Source organism: Panulirus ornatus, chromosome 62, assembly GCF_036320965.1.
Source record: "Panulirus ornatus isolate Po-2019 chromosome 62, ASM3632096v1, whole genome shotgun sequence".
Lineage (NCBI taxonomy): Eukaryota > Metazoa > Arthropoda > Malacostraca > Decapoda > Palinuridae > Panulirus > Panulirus ornatus.
The window spans coordinates 12,539,510-12,558,934 of record NC_092285.1 but is presented as its reverse complement, the minus strand read 5'-3'; the positions used below and the strand labels follow the sequence as shown (position 1 = coordinate 12,558,934).

At 38.8% G+C, this 19,425-nt stretch overlaps 2 protein-coding genes across 9 annotated transcripts in view; one reads left to right on the top strand and one right to left on the bottom strand.

Annotated features, from left to right (window-relative positions):
- The first annotated feature begins 1,134 nt into the window (after positions 1-1,134).
- LOC139745817 (histone deacetylase 11-like) overlaps positions 1,135-19,425 on the top strand; it is a 93,834-nt gene continuing 75,543 nt past the window's right edge. For both annotated transcript variants that reach the window (XM_071656395.1, XM_071656392.1), the window contains exon 1: positions 1,135-1,576. The gene's annotated coding sequence lies outside the window, so the exon portion shown is untranslated. The remainder of the gene's footprint in view (positions 1,577-19,425) is intronic.
- l(3)07882 (Nucleolar protein 14 homolog l(3)07882) overlaps positions 9,345-19,425 on the bottom strand; it is a 53,804-nt gene continuing 43,723 nt past the window's right edge. For all 7 annotated transcript variants that reach the window (XM_071656351.1, XM_071656347.1, XM_071656350.1 and 4 more), the window contains exons 13-16: positions 18,678-18,844; positions 12,640-12,972; positions 10,359-10,514; positions 9,345-9,536 (exon numbers count right to left, since the gene is read on the bottom strand). In XM_071656351.1, coding sequence (XP_071512452.1) covers positions 9,446-9,536; positions 10,359-10,514; positions 12,640-12,972; positions 18,678-18,844 — 747 coding nt within the window. In that variant the 3' untranslated portion in view covers positions 9,345-9,445. The remainder of the gene's footprint in view (positions 9,537-10,358; positions 10,515-12,639; positions 12,973-18,677; positions 18,845-19,425) is intronic.

Genomic DNA, 19,425 nt, shown 5'->3' with positions numbered 1-19,425 from the left:
AGCAGAAATTAAGTCATGTAAGTATCAGTGTTATCCATATGTTTGACGTCAATCCTTTTAAAATAGTTATCTACTAAAACTAATAATTTAGCTTACCTCTTTTCACAAAAATCCATAACTCTAAAAATATCGAGCAGGTCATATCCAATATTATTTAAACTTATTGCTACAAGTGGAATACAGTTTTACCAACTATTTTGAATCCACTTCAGTAACTTACATCCATATTGCTATCCTCTTAAAGAAGTTGCAATGGCTACTGGCAAGGGACAATATCTTTGTATGAATTACCTTGGTGTCAACACCTTATAGAGTAAAATCAATTATGGATGGAGATGTACTAGTGGGATTTCCTGTTGCCTGGTCTAGTATTCAAATATAGTTGTTGCCTGTTGTATGTCATCACAACCTTAGACTTATATAATGTGAAATCCAAATCGCATCATACACAATAATATTGTTATTGTATTTGGGTTATCCACCTAGTTATATGCATCTCTCATGCCCGTTCCAACCAAGTGTTCATCGAGTTATGAGGTGGAATTACAAAACCATCAAAAGAGAAACGAGAGTTGTGAAGAGTTATCCATGGGGAGATGGGTACACCATAACTCAGCAACTCTCCATTCACTCTTAACACGTGCATTTGTCCCTCTAAACAAGGCTTACACACCATGCAACAGTTCTTCCCGTATCTTAACATTTTTCCATTAATTTTTCCTTGTATACTTACCAGACTTATTCCTTATAATCGGTACGTATGTCCTTGGCATCGTTTTCCTTATGTAAATGAACAATTATAGCTCACCTAATCTTCAGGCAATAAAAACATTTTTCCATAAACAGTTCCTTTCCTAACCCTCACAGCCTTCAACCAAATCGGAATTTATTTCTCGTTAATTCCTACTATCACAAAGAAATGTTATCAAATTCCACACTAAACAAGTTTAAATTTGCCCTTAAAACTGTATTTTAGGAGTATGGCATCAACTATTAGTGTTGGGTAAAACGATTTGTATTCTAACGACTGTGTCCATTTTTTATGTGAATCTGTTGTTCGTTAACTACCTACTTGGCACATGTTAGTATGACGTCATCTAAGTAAATTGCCAGAGTGGGAAGGGACGATGAGGCATTATACATAAGGTCTCATGTTGACCGTGAGATTTGGGCAGAGGTGTTGGTGGTGACCCCTGGTGTAGGGGGGTCGTCAGTGTGTGGTGTGAGGTGTTGGTGATGACCCCAGGTGTTGGTGGTGACCCCTGGTGCAGGAGGTGTTGGTGGTGACCCCTGGTACAGGAGGTGTTGATGGTGACCCCAGGTGCAGGAGGTGTTGATGGTGACCCCAGGTGCAGGAGGTGTTGGTGGTGACCCCAGGTGCAGGAGGTGTTGGTGGTGACCCCTGGTGCAGGAGGTGGTGGTGGTGACCCCTGGTGCAGGAGGTGTTGGTGGTGACCCCTGGTGCAGGTGGTGTTGGTGGTGACCCCTGGTGTGGGAGGTGGTCAGTGTGTGATGTGAGGCGGTGCGGGTCACAACTTGGACAACGGTGTCGTTTCACTGAGGTACTTCTGCATTTGTAAGTAACATGTTGTTATAATTTGATTAGTGTGAATCTGATTTGGATGATTATTTATGAGGAGATGTCCCCGTGTATTGACGGATAGCTTGACAACAAGGGTGTTATTACGATGTTCAGCAACGCAACCAACCACATTTGTTAACAGGGGGCAGACACCACACTTGTTGCAATTGTCACTTCTCCCTTTAAAAGTCAAAGAACCTCAGAAATCGGTCACAAACTGACCAAGAGTTCTATGGTCATCCTTAGACAACTTTCCTGTACAAAAGGATGATCGATACCAGGTCTGACAGAACGACTGTTAAGCCTTGTTGTTAAGACTACCATAAATATTTAGTACAGAATGCGCGCCAGGCCAAATACAAGTAATATATGATTTTTGAAATTATAGATGATAGTTTAATCTCTTCAAACATGACATTCTCGTTAGTGTTCCAGGTTGAAAGTTGTACTTTGATTTTCATGCGTCTGGCATTAGCTTCCAACCGATCTAGGTAAACATCAGCTTTGCTCAGAGTGCATATAAGGCTGAAATATACCCTGCCCGTGGGAAATGAGGGTTCCTTTGCTTAAGGAAGTGCTATAACTTCTCCTCGTCAACCACTGAAAGGACTTTTTCTGGTCTTAAGCTAAGGGCGTCTCTAACAACTTCTGTCGCTCTACCTTTTCTTCACTTTTCCCTTCTGACGGTACTATATCTGTGTCTCCTGTACACAAAGCAGTTCTCTTTGGTGCCTGTTTCACCTCTAACTCCACCTTGGATGACTAACATTCCTTCAACCCCTAATCTTATGCTCTTTCCTGTAATCTGTTTTTGGATTGTCAGAAAAGCACATTTCTCTCTGGACACAAGTAAGGTTTAAGGTCCTGATAGCATCCATCCCCGGGTACTGAAAAAGTGTGCCTCTGCACTTGCATTTATGGTCATCCAAAGACAAGTACACTTATTTTTTTAAAAAAAATCATGGTGGAATATTTCTTTCACTTAGCACAAGAAGTTAACAAGATCCCAGTAAGTTCAGTAATTCTTTATTTCAGTAATTGGCAGTTTTATCTTCTAAAATTTATTTTCGATGAAAATCATTTGGTATGAATTATAACTTATTGCTGTCAACAAAAGTCATATCGTTGGATTCTTTATGGTTAATCGTATTCTGTTCCATGTGCTGTGATCACCACTGAAGGGAATTTGGTTTCTTAGGCAAGTAATATACTTTTGTAAAAGCACTGATTTATATAACAAAAATACAGTACTAAAGTAACTTAATCTGATACTTTTTAAAGTAATTACTACAAATTTAATGCTTTTACAAACTGTAACAAGTACATATGATTTTCGGTCAATATTAAAGACTTCATTTTCATGGATAGGTATAAATGAAAGGCAGTCAAAAGCTAAGAAATTATCTTAACACCTTTAAAGTGGTGATATCTCTGCAGTTGGAATAGGTTCTGCTAACTATAAACAATCCAGTTATGATTTTTTTAATATCAGTATGTTAAAATTGCCTCGCATATCCCAAAAATGGGCAGGAAATTGAAGGATGAAAAGACATTATGTAGGCTTGTGTAGGCTAAAGTGAAACAACTAAGGTTAAACAATGCTTGAAAATCATACATAAAGTCTTATATATTAGCACAAATATGTACATGTTATCACATGTTTCATTTGCATAGTGTGGCTGAAATATCTTGGAACTTGTCTGATCATTTTTACCTTTTTTATGAAGTATCTTATCCAGCAATTGCTACTTTTAAGCTTTAAACACTGATATTTACTGGTATGTTAGACTGTGTCATTCAAATGTAACAAAAAATACTGCTGTTTAGGGATGTAGGGATGTGTGTTTAACATGTCTGACTGCTCCTGAAAAAATAAGATGTTGGAGAGAAGTATTGATCTCTTCACCTTGAACTCGTTTTCACATAATATTTTACTTTTCATGCAGAGGCATAGTGGTTAGTGGTAAATGACATCAAAATATATAGAAATATTATATTGCACATGCCAAAAACGTAGTACAATATTGAAGTATTTTTTTCTTTTTTTATAATAGGCTTATTTTCACACTACAGTACTTGTATTTTGTACCAAGGCATAGCACTGGTGGTGAATAAGATACATGTACTTAAAAATGCTCCACTGCACACAATGAGTATGTGTGAAGGATAGTGGCTTATATGTATAGGGAGGATATTTTTTCTTTGGAAATGATCTAGCTCTCTAAGTATCTTCTGTATACATTGTTCTCCTTCCCCCCTTGATTACATAAAGAAATTGCATTTGTGTTCCATAATTTCTTCCACATGAAGAAAGGTCTGTAGGACCTGGATTTAGCAGTGTATTATACATGACAGCTCGTGTATGGATGTGAACAGATGTGGCCTTTCTCCGTCTTTTTCCTAGCGGCGCTACCTCATGGACATGGTGGTGATCAGATATGGGGGAGAAGAAGAGAATGTATATGTTATTATTCTCATCTCTTCTTTCATGCCTTTGTACTGTTTTCTGTGTGTGTGAACAAGTATGAATGTGTATGTGTATTTATGCATATGTGTACTTACATGTATGTGTACATGTGTGAGCAGATGTGCCATTCTTTATCTGTTTCTTGGCACTACCTTACTAACGCATGAAACGGCGATCATGTATGCAAAATTATTAATGTTGGAGGATCCAGTCACAGACAGAAGTCTACATCAAGGCTAGGTCTTAACTGAAACATAGAGAGGTTAATGAAAGGGAAAAAGAAAGAGGCAAGAGAAAGTCTTTATGAATTTTGGAGGAAGTGGAAAACCTGTCTTTTAGAATGTGCCAGGTCATAGTTATTTGGAAAGACATGAGAGAGGTACATAGTTCCAAAGTTTCAAGGTGTTGGGAAACAATCCATTATCAAAATGACACCCTTGAGTTGCCAAAGGCCTTGCATTAATCATGTGATGCAGCACCTTGCCAAGTATTGCATGTGTCGCTAGTAGTTGGGGCATACAAGCAACCAGCTCTCAAGGGGCGAATCCTAAGTGATAGCAATGGAAGAGGGGAAAGTGAACCAAAATTGCGGCATAGGGCAAGTGTGTAAAGCTTTGAAGTTAGCATGGGAGAGTTTATTTCATTACCTATAAATCTGATTAACTTGCATTAGTATCTGCAAGGCTATTATTTAGATAACAATGAGGGAAGGACAATAATTGCACCCTGTCTAGACACCAACCCAGTTACAATCAATAACAAATATGATTTTATTATGTTCAAAAGACATAGATAGCTGACTACCACATTTGTGACCTATAATATCTGGAGACCTTAAGTAATTTTAAATATACTTTACCAAGGATGTAAGGCATATGTACGATTAGGAAGAGAGGAAAGTGATTGATTTCCAATGAATATCGGTTTGCAGGAGGGGTGCGTGATGTCTCCATGGTCGTAGATGAGAGGTTCTTGGGAAGTAGTGAGTCAGTTGTTGTTCGCTGATAATACAGCACTGGTGGCTGATTCGGGTGAAAAACTGCAGAAGTTGGTGACTGAGTTTGGTAAAGCGAGTGAAAGAAGAAAATTGCAAGTAAATGTGAATAAGAGCAAGGTTATCAGGTTCAGTAGGGTTGAGGGACAAGTTAATTGGGAGGCAAGTTCGAATGGAGAGAAACTGGAGGAAGTGAAGTGTTTTAGATATCTGGGAGTAGACTTAGCAGCAGATGGAACCATGAAGCGGAAGTTAGTCACAGGGTGGGGGAGGGGGTGAAGGTTCTGGGAGTATTGAAGAATGTGTGGGAGGTGAGAACATTATCTCGGAGAGCAAAAATGGGTATGTTTGAGTAGGAATAGGAATAGTTGTCCCAACAATGTTATATGGTTGCAAGGCATGGGATATAGATGAGGTTGTGCGGAGGAGGGTGGATGTGTTGGAAATAAAATGATTTAGGATAGTATGTGGTGTGAGGTGGTTTGATTGAGTGAGTAATGAAAGGGTAAGAGAGATGTGTGGTAACAAAAAGAGTGTGGTTGAGAGAGCAGAAGAGGGTGTGTTGGAATGGTTTGGTCGCATAAAGAGAATGACAGGAAAGATTGACAAAGAGGATGTATGTCAAAGGTGGAGGGAAGAAGGAGAAGCTGGAGACCAAATTGGAGGTGGAAGGATGGAGTGAAAAAGATTTTGAGTGATTGGTGCTTGAACACACAGGAGGGTGAAAGGCATGTAAGGAATAAAGTGAATTTGAACGATGCGGTATACTGGGGTCGATGAGCTGCCAATGGATTGAACCAGGGCATGTGAAGCATCTGGAGTAAACCATGGAAAGTTTTGTGGGGCCTGGATGTGGAAAGGGAGCTGTGGTTTCGATACATTACACATGACAGCTAGAGACTGAGTGTGAACGAAAGTGGCCTTTTTGTCTTATCCTAGTGCTACCTCGCTGGAGTGGGGTGTGTGTGTGTGCTATTTCAAGTGTGGCAGGGTGGCGGAAGTAATGGATGAAGGCAGTAACTATGAATATGTACATGTGTATATATGTCTGTGTATGTATATGTATGTATACGTTGAAATGTATATGTATGTATATGTGCATGTGGAGTCGTCTATGTATGTACATGTGTTGGATGGTTTTAGCTTGGTCACCCAAAAACTGGGATTACATGTTCCTCCCTTTTCCATTGGAAATGGCATCCTTTTACATTTCCAAAGTTTCATCTTTAGGCAAAGCTAAAGTTGGTGTCTTCACACTTCTTGTAAAAACAAGGCTGAAGTTGGTTTCTTGCATGCAGTATCCTATCACAAAGGGCTGAAGTTCATGTCTTATTTATGCTGTCTCTAATTTGGGTACTGCTTCTTATTTAGCTGCTATTTTTTATTTGCATTTGTTCCTTACTTGACTTATGCTGTAATTGATTTCATATTGCACTGTATTTGTATTATGTTTATTGCTTGCCTGTTGTTTCTTATTCATCTGATGAATTTTATTCATGATTTAAGGGTTGAATCATTATGGACTTCTCATATCAACTCGTATTCTTTAAGGGGCACATCCCCTCTTTATTTTCCAATTGTATTGAGACAGCCATTATAGATGTCACATACAGTACATGGGACGTAGATGACACATATGCCAAATTATTTTTCTATTATGAATACTTAGCACTACAACTGAATGATTCAACCATCTTGAGCCATTCATTTATCTGCACATGTAAGTGTCATTTTACCAGTATCCCAATTACATTCAGCTTGGCCCAACATGGATTTCACCAGTAAAGTAGAGGAGCAAATAAGGCTCTTGTAGGAATGTATTTATTTACTGATAATTGGCATGGCAGTTCAAGAGTTGCATCCTCTTTTGTCACTGAGTCTCTCTGCTTTATATGTAATGGAGTCATCCTTTGTCGTACTACTGTGTTTACCTTAGCCCAACAAGAATGCTGACACCAAAACTTGCAAAAACAGAGCACTATAATGTATGTCTTAATCAAAGATAGCATTGTAATTGTCATTACTTAGCCAACACTTGTTCTGGTTCTCATTCCATCTTGTATTCCTGCTTGAAATGTCCTGTTTTTCATAGTCTCAACAATATTGATGGATGCCATCATTCCATTCTGCTTCCCCAGTCAATGCTGACATTTTATTTCTATAAAAATATTTTGGCCTCGTTTAATTTTTGTGTGTCATCTATGTTGATTTATATTTTTCTCCATTTGCTTTCTAAACTATGTTGTATCAAGTATTTCTTTTTTGGTTTTCATTAAATGGTCTCCATATCTGTATCAATCTTCACATATGTCTAATTGCATCTCTCTGTTGATTGTCTTTCCCTTTCCATTCTGCATTTTCATTGTCCTTAATGTTAATACTTTGTCTTTTCCTCATATTCCTGTTATTTGATGCTTGAAAATATATTTCTCCTTTTTCTTACACTTCATGACTTACACGGTAAAAGCAAACATCTGTTTGAACTAGGCTTTGTGGATGCATGAACCCACACTCATTTATTCACTTTTTCCCATTTTAGAGATGTAGAAAAATATATGGAAGTGGCTCTGCATGAATTATCCTGCTATAATATTGTGAAAGAGGGGCCACTTTAGGGGGAAAAACTTGCAGTATATGGAGAGAGGTTTAACGTCCAAAGACTGTTGAAAAGATAGATGAAAAGCATGGGCTCTGAGGAAAGTAACGGAGAAAAATTTAAAACTGTAGTTACTTGAAGATATTGTGAACATTACTCAGATGAACATGACACAAGGCTTTGTAATAGAAAAGTTCCCTGTTTAATGTTGTACATTTCATGAAAGGAGAATGGACTGAGTGAGGAATGAAGGAAAATAGTGAGTGATGCATTAAAAAAAAAAAATTAAAGTGGAGAGCTGGAATGTTGAGTACTTAAAGAGCATAAAGGTAACTAGAATGACCTTGTAATACAGTGATCAGTGAGTTATGCTTTAGTATAGCAAAAGGAAAGCCATATGGGAAAGCTTTGCAGTAGGGGTGTTCATCACAATCAGTTCTTTGTGATATTCTCGGATTATAGTGTTTGGTGTCATGGTGTAGTCTGGTGACCCAAATATTGAAATTTCTCTAGCATATTGTTCAGCATATGGAGATTCACTGTTTTTTATTTTATTTCATGAAAGATTACTACTTTGAATCCAAAGCAGGTCAGATTTCTAGTACAGAGTATTGTAATCTGTTTGGGTCCAAACTTGTATCCACTTCATGTTGCCATTGGGTTCTAAATTCAGTAATTTAAAACTTACCTCCTCAAAGGTACACTTCTAGGGTTACTATGATGATCATAAGTTGCCTAAGGCCATCATACATTCATCCTTAAGAAAAATAAAGATAAAAAAATGCCAGACATGGCGTCCACATATTGTGATCATGTCCACATGCTGTTAGTCAAGTACTATTGTTTATCTAGTTTTTTTTCCTGTTTGGATATAATGTATGATATATCTGGGTTTATGTGAATTGTTTACACTCTTTGAAGTGAAAACATATAAATCAGGCCTTAAAACACAGCCTTGTGTGTTCAAGCATTTACTAGGTAAATACATCTGTTTGTGCTCTGTCCACCTGCTCCACCATGGCACAGGGTAAGCCATGTGGACAGTTGAATTTACATTTTTTTTCACCGTTTCATATTTATTTAGGTATGTTATGTTTAGCTGGTAGTGTACTAGTAGTGTACCATAGATCTTTTAAACATGATTTGTCTGTCACTGGTTGGAACATAAACATGTAGCTCTTCCCTACCACTCCCAGTTATCCTTGGAGCCAGTCTTCACATGGCATAGGTGATACAAATTTTTTATTTTTGTTATTGTTTCAATGGTTTTTAGGTATGTTTTATATTCTTTCATGGTTGTCTTAGCAAAATTCACATTCTGATCTTCCATTGTGAAGGTAGCTGTTTGACATGAAGAGGCATGCATACAGACAGACAAATTGTAAATACAGGCACTCCACTATGGGGTAGGTTCAGTATAGCCTGCACCATATGGAAGCACTATGGAATGCAGTTACAGAAAAAAATAAATCCAAATGTCAGGACAACCCACTTTCACACTTGACCATCTTTTACTACTCATATCATTGCTTTCATTATCTAAAATTGCCAATAAATCTGACAATCTTAAGCTACTCAAGGTAAAAAAAAAAATCATGTGAAATACTTGATAGGGAAAAAAGTTTCTAGATATTCACTATCTCAGACTCGTTTATATTTCTCACACAAACAGTAAGTCAGAAAATTTTAGGATTTCTCAACTCTATTTTCCAAATATTCTTTATTGCATCTTTTATAAACAAAATATGAACCACATCCATTTAAAATTAATTTTTACAACAAACTCAGTCTAGATTTATACTAGATTCATTTTTTGTTTTTCATCTTCTTGAATTCTCCCTCTTGTGTTTGCAGACCACTCATGATTTGTCCAATCTTTCTCTTGCGTTCAGCATCACTATGGAAAGAATGTGTAAAATTAAAAAAAATGTGTAACACGTCATTCCAAAGATAAAGATGAAAAAGCATGATACATAAATGTGAATGAAAACCTTGTATATGTAGTTAGGTCTTAAAAATCATCTAAAGTACTTACCAATATAATTTAAATCACTTGTGGCTTACAGAGTATTCACCAAGTAGATTAATTCATTTTCCAATAGAAACCATCTACAAGAAACAATCTGATGCTGAAGTACTGCTTTCCATTTACAGCCCATTAGTTGGTATGTATATACATCAGTGTCACCCTGTGGTTTTCCTACTATGGGCAATATGCTCAATTGCTCATTCTTATCTCCTGTAGTGAAATTTAATTCAAACTATGTGCTTCACAAGCTAGCAGTAAAGGAGGAGTGATCTCACACCTAGAAAAATTATCTGCTTCCAACATATGAGTTTCAAAATTTACTCTTCCTTAGGGTTGCTAACAATATTACTACTGAGTGATGATCATTAAGGATGAGCATTAGGTAGCAGTCAGTAGGAACATTAGGTAGGAGCCTCTGCAATCACTGCACTAAACTTGCCTTCTGCCATTGGCCTGTTAAGGTCAAGCACTAAAGGCTAAGAAGTGGCACTAGAGTTCACTAGTTATGGAGATTCTATTGCCGTGGCCACCCCCTAGAGGGAGTTCCAGACTCTTTTATCACAACATAGGTATCACTTACTTTTGAAACTTTACCATAATCTCAAATTAACCATTTGGTTGAATGGTGTAAATACTGATATTGAAGTCATAGGCAAGAATGCATTCTTGTGGTACAACTCTACTACCCACCTCTTAAGTGTCTCCATAAGCTGTTGTCTGGCCAGGAAAGCATTATCTCTCAGGATCTCTCTTCTAGCACCCTTCCTTTCACGTTTCAACTTGTGTATGAGTTTCTGTTTTTCAAGGTATGCCTTTGTTCCATGATGCTTCTTTGTGCCTTCCATTCTGAAAAGGGGTTTATATTTAGACATAATATCAATGGAAAAAGTAGTTTTATAATCATGAAATAAAACTAATAATTGCCGCAGGAAGTCATACGTCATTTAAAGAATTTTTTTTTTTTTTTTTTTTTTTTTTTTTTTTTTTTTTTTATACTTTGTCGCCGTCTCCCGCGTTTGCGAGGTAGCGCAAGGAAACAGACGAAAGAAATGGCCCAACCCCCCCCCCATACACATGTACATACACACGTCCACACACGCAAATATACATACCTACACAGCTTTCCATGGTTTACCCCAGACGCTTCACATGCCTTGCTTCAATCCACTGACAGCACGTCAACCCCTGTATACCACATGACTCCAATTCACTCTATTTCTTGCCCTCCTTTCACCCTCCTGCATGTTCAGGCCCCGATCACACAAAATCTTTTTCACTCCATCTTTCCACCTCCAATTTGGTCTCCCTCTTCTCCTCGTTCCCTCCACCTCCGACACATATATCCTCTTGGTCAATCTCTCCTCACTCATTCTCTCCATGTGCCCAAACCATTTCAAAACACCCTCTTCTGCTCTCTCAACCACGCTCTTTTTATTTCCACACATCTCTCTTACCCTTACGTTACTTACTCGATCAAACCACCTCACACCACACATTGTCCTCAAACATCTCATTTCCAGCACATCCATCCTCCTGCGCACATCTCTATCCATAGCCCACGCCTCGCAACCATACAACATTGTTGGAACCACTATTCCCTCAAACATACCCATTTTTGCTTTCCGAGATAGTGTTCTCGACTTCCACACATTTTTCAAGGCTCCCAAAATTTTCGCCCCCTCCCCCACCCTATGATCCACTTCCGCTTCCATGGTTCCATCCGCTGACAGATCCACTCCCAGATATCTAAAACACTTCACTTCCTCCAGTTTTTCTCCATTCAAACTCACCTCCCAATTGACTTGACCCTCACCCCTACTGTACCTAATAACCTTGCTCTTATTCACATTTACTCTCAACTTTCTTCTTCCACACACTTTACCAAACTCAGTCACCAGCTTCTGCAGTTTCTCACATGAATCAGCCACCAGCGCTGTATCATCAGCGAACAACAACTGACTCACTTCCCAAGCTCTCTCATCCCCAACAGACTTCATACTTGCCCCTCTTTCCAGGACTCTTGCATTTACCTCCCTTACAACCCCATCCATAAACAAATTAAACAACCATGGAGACATCACACACCCCTGCCGCAAACCTACATTCACTGAGAACCAATCACTTTCCTCTCTTCCTACACGTACACATGCCTTACATCCTCGATAAAAACTTTTCACTGCTTCTAACAACTTGCCTCCCACACCATATATTCTTAATACCTTCCACAGAGCATCTCTATCAACTCTATCATATGCCTTCTCCAGATCCATAAATGCTACATACAAATCCATTTGCTTTTCTAAGTATTTCTCACATACATTCTTCAAAGCAAACACCTGATCCACACATCCTCTACCACTTCTGAAACCGCACTGCTCTTCCCCAATCTGATGCTCTGTACATGCCTTCACCCTCTCAATCAATACCCTCCCATATAATTTACCAGGAATACTCAACAAACTTATACCTCTGTAATTTGAGCACTCACTCTTATCCCCTTTGCCTTTGTACAATGGCACTATGCACGCATTCCGCCAATCCTCAGGCACCTCACCATGAGTCATACATACATTAAATAACCTTACCAACCAGTCAATAATACAGTCACCCCCTTTCTTAATAAATTCCACTGCAATACCATCCAAACCTGCTGCCTTGCCGGCTTTCATCTTCCGCAAAGCTTTTACTACCTCTTCTCTGTTTACCAAATCATTTTCCCTAACCCTCTCACTTTGCACACCACCTCGACCAAAACACCCTATATCTGCCACTCTGTCATCAGACACATTCAACAAACCTTCAAAATACTCATTCCATCTCCTTCTCACATCACCGCTACTTGTTATCACCTCCCCATTTACGCCATTTAAAGAAAATACTTTGTAAATAATTAAACTATATATTCACTATTCATTTTCACTTAAAAATATCTACAACGACAAACAATATACATGTCAGATTCTTGACTTACACATTCTCAACTGCTGGTTCAAACATCTTTATAGATGCAGGTTTCCCTTCTTCTTTGACTAGTGCTGATCCCTGAGTGGGCAAGGATTTTATTGCTGACAGCAGTTCTTCTACAGCCTTATTCACACATTCAGGGTAATTATTCAAGGAAAGAAAATGCAGTAGTTTCATAGTTGGTGCCATTATAGAATGTACTGATGGGAGCTCTGACCAACATTTGCAAACATGGTGAAGGAGCTTAACAGATTTATACAAGACATCTGTTTTGAAGTCATCAGTCAGCTCTTCCTCTTTGTTGTTGATCCCAACCAATGTCAAATTACGTTCTGCATATCTGAAAAGAACAAAGTGTTGTTCAATTAAACGACACTTGCTTTATGCACAAATTTATCAACAAACAAGGGGTGAAATTTACAATAACATGCTGCCTTCAGTCGCCTTCTGTGCCATAGAAGGATGGGGTGGTTAGGGAGGTGAATGCAAGAGTTATGGAGACAGTGGTGAGTATGCAGTTTGTTGGGGATGAGAGGGCCTGGGAAAAGAGTCCGTTGTTGTTCACTGATGATACAGCACTGGGGGCTGATTCGAGTGAGAAACTGCAGACGTTGGTGACTGAGTTTGGAAAAGTGTGTGAAAAGAGAAAGTTGAGAGTAACAGGGTTCCCACTCTCTTACTGACGTAAAATTCAAGGCTTTTTCCACGATATTTCCAGGATCTGTAAATGTTTTCCAGGATATTTTCTACAGGGTTTTCAGCCCTCTTAATCTTAAATGGACTTCAATGGACAAACCATCTGGATAACACTGATCATTGGTTTGTGTTTGTTCTATTGAACACATTTATAACTTAGTTACCATGTTAGTTCTAATGATTTAGGACTGGACTTGTATTGACAGGATGATGTTTTTAGGGTCTTGTATTGACAGGATGTATAGGGACTTGTATTGACAGGATGATGTTTTTAGGGTGATTTTTCAACACGGTATTTTAGGGTATACTACTTACCTTCAGGATTTTTTCAGAATTATCTTCTGTCTATAAATCATTATCTAAGTCTGAAAAAATGTCAGTTGCATCACTGTCGTTTGATTCACTTCCTGACATGTAGAAAACTTCTGTTGAACAGTCTTCATCCAGAAAGTCCATAGATGCCCACTGAGGGGCAGAGTCATACACTCTATTGTAGCACATGGAACTGTAGCCAAAATCTACATATTTGTAGAAGTGAAAAAAATCTTCAAATTTCAGCCTATGGCTGTACTGAATAAAAATGCCAATCCATTCAGACATAGGGTTAATCCACCTTGGCGTAAAGGAGAATAGTCTTGGATTAGGATTTCCTTCTATAATGTCAACAACTTTTTTGGACTCATTAATAAAAAGCCCTTTCAATTTTTAAAGATTCAATAATTTTAGTGTTAGCTATTTCCTTGCAACATTCATCCGTAACTTCCTCTGAAAATTGTTTCTCTCTTGTTAAAGTTCTTGGTTCCAATTCAGTGCTAACTAAATGCTTTGAAAGTAAACATGCGATATGTATAAAAATTTCACACTCTTTGAATGTAATTGTATTTAACGATATTGCATTGGGAAGAAAAGACTAACCCAATCTGAGTCAATAAGAGTTGACTTGGCAAATGCGAAGCACGTTTTTTAAAAAAATTGGCCATCACGATCATTATTAACCATTGCTTTCATTACTCCATAACAGATGTGAGCAAGCGCTATCGAGACCGCGATTTCATTTCGATTTGTACCATACAACTCGCCCCAGAAAAAAGCTGCAATGTAGCAATAAAGTATATTCAGGGTACGAGAGCGAGGGATGAATGAGGCCCAAGGGAAGTAACCTTTCCCTAACTTCTGTTTCAAGGGTTTTCCCTGGACATTTTCAATTTTATGTGTTTTCCAGGCCTTTTCCCAGCCGGGAGCACCTCAAATAAAATTCCCAGGTTTTTCCCGTTTTCCCGGTAGCGTGGGAACCCTGGAGTAAATGTGAATAAGAGCAAGGTAATAATATTAGGTTCAGCAGGTTTGAAGGACAAGGTAGTTGAGATGTGAGTTTGAATGGAGAAAAATTGGAGAAATTGAAGTGTTTGGGATACCTTGTAAAGTGAAGTGTTTTAGATATCTTGGACTGGGCTTAGCAGTGAAAGGAAGTGGAATTGAGTCATAGGGTGGGTGAGGGGGGCGAAGGTTTTGGGAGCACTGAGGAATGTGTGGAAAGAGAGAACAATATCTGGGATGGCAAAAATGAGTATGTTGGAAGGAATAGTGGTCCCAATAATATTATAGGGTTGTGAGGCATGGGCTATAGATCAGTTTGTGCAGAAGAGGGCAGATTTGTTGGAAATGAAATGTCTGAGGACAATATGTGGTATGAGGTGGTTTGATTTAAGTAAGGAAATGGTAAGAGATGTGTGGTAATCAAAAGAATGTGGTTGAGAGAACAGAAGAGGGTGTGTTGAAATGTTTGGACATACAGAGAGAATGAGTGAACTGGAGGGAACAAGAACAGGGGGACCAAAGTGGAGATGGAAGGATGGAGTGAAAAAGATTTTGAGCAATTGGGGGCCTCAATTTGCAGGAGTGAAAGGCATGCACATGATGGAGTGAATTAGAATGATGTGGTATAGTGGGGTCAATTTACTGTCAATGGACTGGACCAGGGTATAAGAAACATCCAGGGTAAACCATGGAAAAGTCTGTGGGGCTTGGATGTGGATAGGGAGATGTGTTTTCAGTACATTACACATGACAGAAGATGGAAGTGAGCAAATGTGGCCCTTAGTCTGTTTCTGGCACTTCCTTGCTTCACACAAGATATGGCAATCAAGTATGAAAGAAAAAGAATGTAAGTAGATATATAAAGGTCCCTTCCCAGTGAGGGGGTTTTGTTTCTGGAAAACTCATAGCTGAGAAATCTGTAGTTGGTGAGGTACTAGCATTATGGGAAATGGGGGGTTGGGGAGTGACCCTTGAGAGAGGTATATGAAATCGTATTGAGAAAAATTCAAAATGAAAACTCGGCATTTTATACCTTAGAAATAACTGTTTACTCTACGTAAGTATAAAGAAATAATATGCAAAACTATACAGAAAAGGAATAAAGTTTTGTATAGAACAATATCAGTATATCACCCTTAATACCATGAACTTGGCCTGTGTACTCCTACAAAGCAACCAGCCAGCTATGCTACAATAAACACTACCTCAATTTTCTTTATGGTTCAGTGTTGGTTAATCAACACCATGATGCCTCCTAGCAGACATTGTACTACAGGCTGAACCTCTTTAATTTGGCAACCTTGGGACTTGGTCACTGCCAGTCCACAGAAAATAGTTTTACTCCTAGGGGAACTCCGTGTAAACATATTCCTACCCCTGATCTTGCCAGCTCATTCAACATACATATTGCTACGTTATCTAATGTAGAACAAAGTTTGAAATAGGAAATAATGTATTATACTATACTTAATCGCCGTCACCCGCATTAGCGAGGTAGTGCAAGGAAACAGACAAAAGAACGGCCCAACCCACACACATACACATGTATATACATAAATGCCCACACAAGCACATATGCATATACATACACGGACATATACATATATACACATGTACATATTTGTACTTTCTGCCTTCATCCATTCCCCCCACTACATATGAAACAGCACACACACACACACAGCAAGAAAAGACAGAAAAGGCCATTTTCGTTCACACCCAGTCTCTAGCTGTCATGTGTAATGCTCAAAAACCACAGCTCCCTTTCCACATCCAGGCCCCACAAAACTTTCCATGGTTTACCCAAGACACCTCACATGCCCTGGTTCAATCCACTGACAGCACGTCCACCCGAGTATACCACATCGTTTAAATTCAATCTATTAGTTGCACGCCTTTCACCCTCCTGTATTTTCAGGCCCCAATCGCTCAAAATATTTTTCATCATCCTTCCTTCTCCAATTTGGTCTCCTGCTTCTCCTCATTCCCTCTACCTCTCTGACACATATATCCTCTTCATCAGTCATTCCTCGCTCATTCTATCCATGTGACCAAACCATTTCAACACACCCTCTTCTGCTTTCTTAACCACACTCTTTTTATTACCACACATTTCTCTTACACTTTCAGTACTTAATCAAACCACCTCACACCACATATTGTCCTCAAACATTTCATTTCCAACGCATCCACCCTCCTCCGCACAACCCTATCCATAACCGATGCCTCGCTACCATATAACATTGTTGGAACCACTATTCCTTCAAACATTCCCATTTTTGCTCTCCAAGATAACGTTCTCGCCTTCCACCCATTCTTCAACGCTCCTGGAACCTTCGCCCCCTACCCCACCCTGTGACTCGCTTCTGCTTCCAAGGTTCCATCCACTGCTAAATCCACTCCCAGATATCTAAAACGCTTTACTTCCTCCAGTTTTTCTCTATTCAAACTTACTTTCCAATTAAGTTGTCCCTCAACCCCACTGAACCTAGTAACCTTGCTCTTATTCACATTTACTCTCAGCTTTATTCTTTCACACACTTTACCAAACTCACTCACCAACTTCTGCAGTTTCTCACTCTAATCAACCACCGGTGCTGTATCATCAGCGAACAACAACTTACTTGTTTCCCAAGTCCTCTCATCCACAACAGACTATATACTTGCCCATTTCTCCATAACTCTTGCATTCGCCTCCCTAACCACCCCATCCATAAACAAATTAAACAACCATGGAGACATCACACATCCCTGCCGCAGATAATACAAATGATACAACCATAAAATTTTTCAAACAAAAATTGTTACATCAATTTATATCGGAAGCATCACCAGATGGAAACTCGCCAGTATCTTGGGCCAGGGTTTTTCATGGCATAATATGCCAATACAGGGCAGATTCGTTAACAATATACACTTGTTCTGAGGCTGTTTTCCACTGCCACAAACTAGGCAAATTCCTCTACAAACTTTGTAGCAGCATTGTGAAACATAGTTAATGTAACAAACGACCATAGGTTGGTAGTTGGCTTTGGCTGACTCTTGTTACTATCAGTGTTTTATTGTTATCGTTAGGTCAGCCAGCCTGCACTGCATCAGTCCCAGGCAGGCAGCCAGCCAGCCTGTACACTCTCTCTCATCCTGTACATATTGCTGTTGGTTGTTTAGTAGAGAATAGTTTTTCTCTATTCCTTTAATACAACCTTACACTGCAAGTTTCCATGTCAGTACTACACTTTTCTCCACACACACTACGTGCTGAAATTCCATGTCTCCACTTATTACAACTAACAGCGCCACCCTGGTGGCAGATCCACAAAATAATGGCAGCAGATTCAAAATGTGCTGGCCCATGGGATTTACCAGACCACAGAGTGCTGGATTAGAGAGGTACAACCTGTATAACCATGTGCAAGGTAATCAAATAAGTCCAATTTTTGTTATAATTGAAAGTATGGCAGTAGACAAGGGACCTCCCATATAGTTCAAATTTATTCATAAACTGCATTTCTTATACCTATATGCATCTTCCTGCCTTAGGAAGTCATTATCAGAAACAGAGCAATGATCCATAAAGAAAATTTTTTAACATGACTTCAGTTTCTGCTTTTAAAAAGTGATGATATGGGAGGGAAAGATTTTCGATCCCCAGCTCCTGCTTATCTTAGTTGCCTTGTGTGGTAGCATACTTTCTCCCCTATCCCCAAGTCTAAAATGCATAAATCACAATAAGACTTCTGACAAAAAATGGTAAAAAGAAAAATCCAGATGATTACATAATACTAAAAAATTCAAACAATGAATGCACATTTCTTGTTGCTTAATTAAAGGTGAAAAGCCACATTAAACTCTACATATAATGTATCTATCCTGTCACTCAATCACTACATCCACAAAATATTACAACATTCATATTTATCAAATATAATCCTACAATGGACAACACTGGCATGAAAAAAAACTGCCAACTTTTTGTACACAGAAGTAGGATGAACAAATGATACCCAGTTTACCCTCCAGATATATACTTACTCTGTTACTGCATTTTCAAGTACAAGAAGATATGCTGGAGCTCCAACAGGTTTAAAAGGTGGTGTAAATGGAAGATGTGTCTTGTTATTTTCTTGTATGGCTATGAAGAGTAAACCATTTAACAGGTTTGTCAATTCAGGCACAAACCTTTTTGAAAGGCTTATGTACTGTAAGAAAAAAGAGATTTATAAGTGTAGATATTTTGTTATTATACATCAAAATAAAAAGACAGATTGCTATTATATCTCTTAATATGCAGAGTAAAGGCTCTCTATATCACGTCATGTAGTCCAAGTTTCACTTTAATACACAGGACAGATGCAGAATGCATGTATAGTGTCACCATATAGGGGCAAGGGGGGACAAAGGTGAGGGTTCGAATTGTTCAGTGTACCAGGTAAGCTGATGAACAAGGTGTGATTGAAAGGGTGGTTGTGAGCACAGAGCATTAGCATGTGGTGGAACAATGTGGTTTCAGGAGTGATTAAGGATGCTTACTCTGAAGATTGTGTGTGTTAAAAATACAAGGGAGGAACAGAAAGATTTGTATGCAGCATTTATGGATCCGGAGAAAGCATATGATACAGATAATAGAGATGCTTTGTAGTATGAATAAATGGTGTGGGAAAAAATCTATTAGAAGCAGTTAGGAGTTTTTATCAAGAGAGTAAGGTGTGTATGCAAGTGGGTAGAGAGGAGGGCAAGTGGTTCCACGTGAAAGTGGGCCAAGATGTGTTATCTCGTAGCT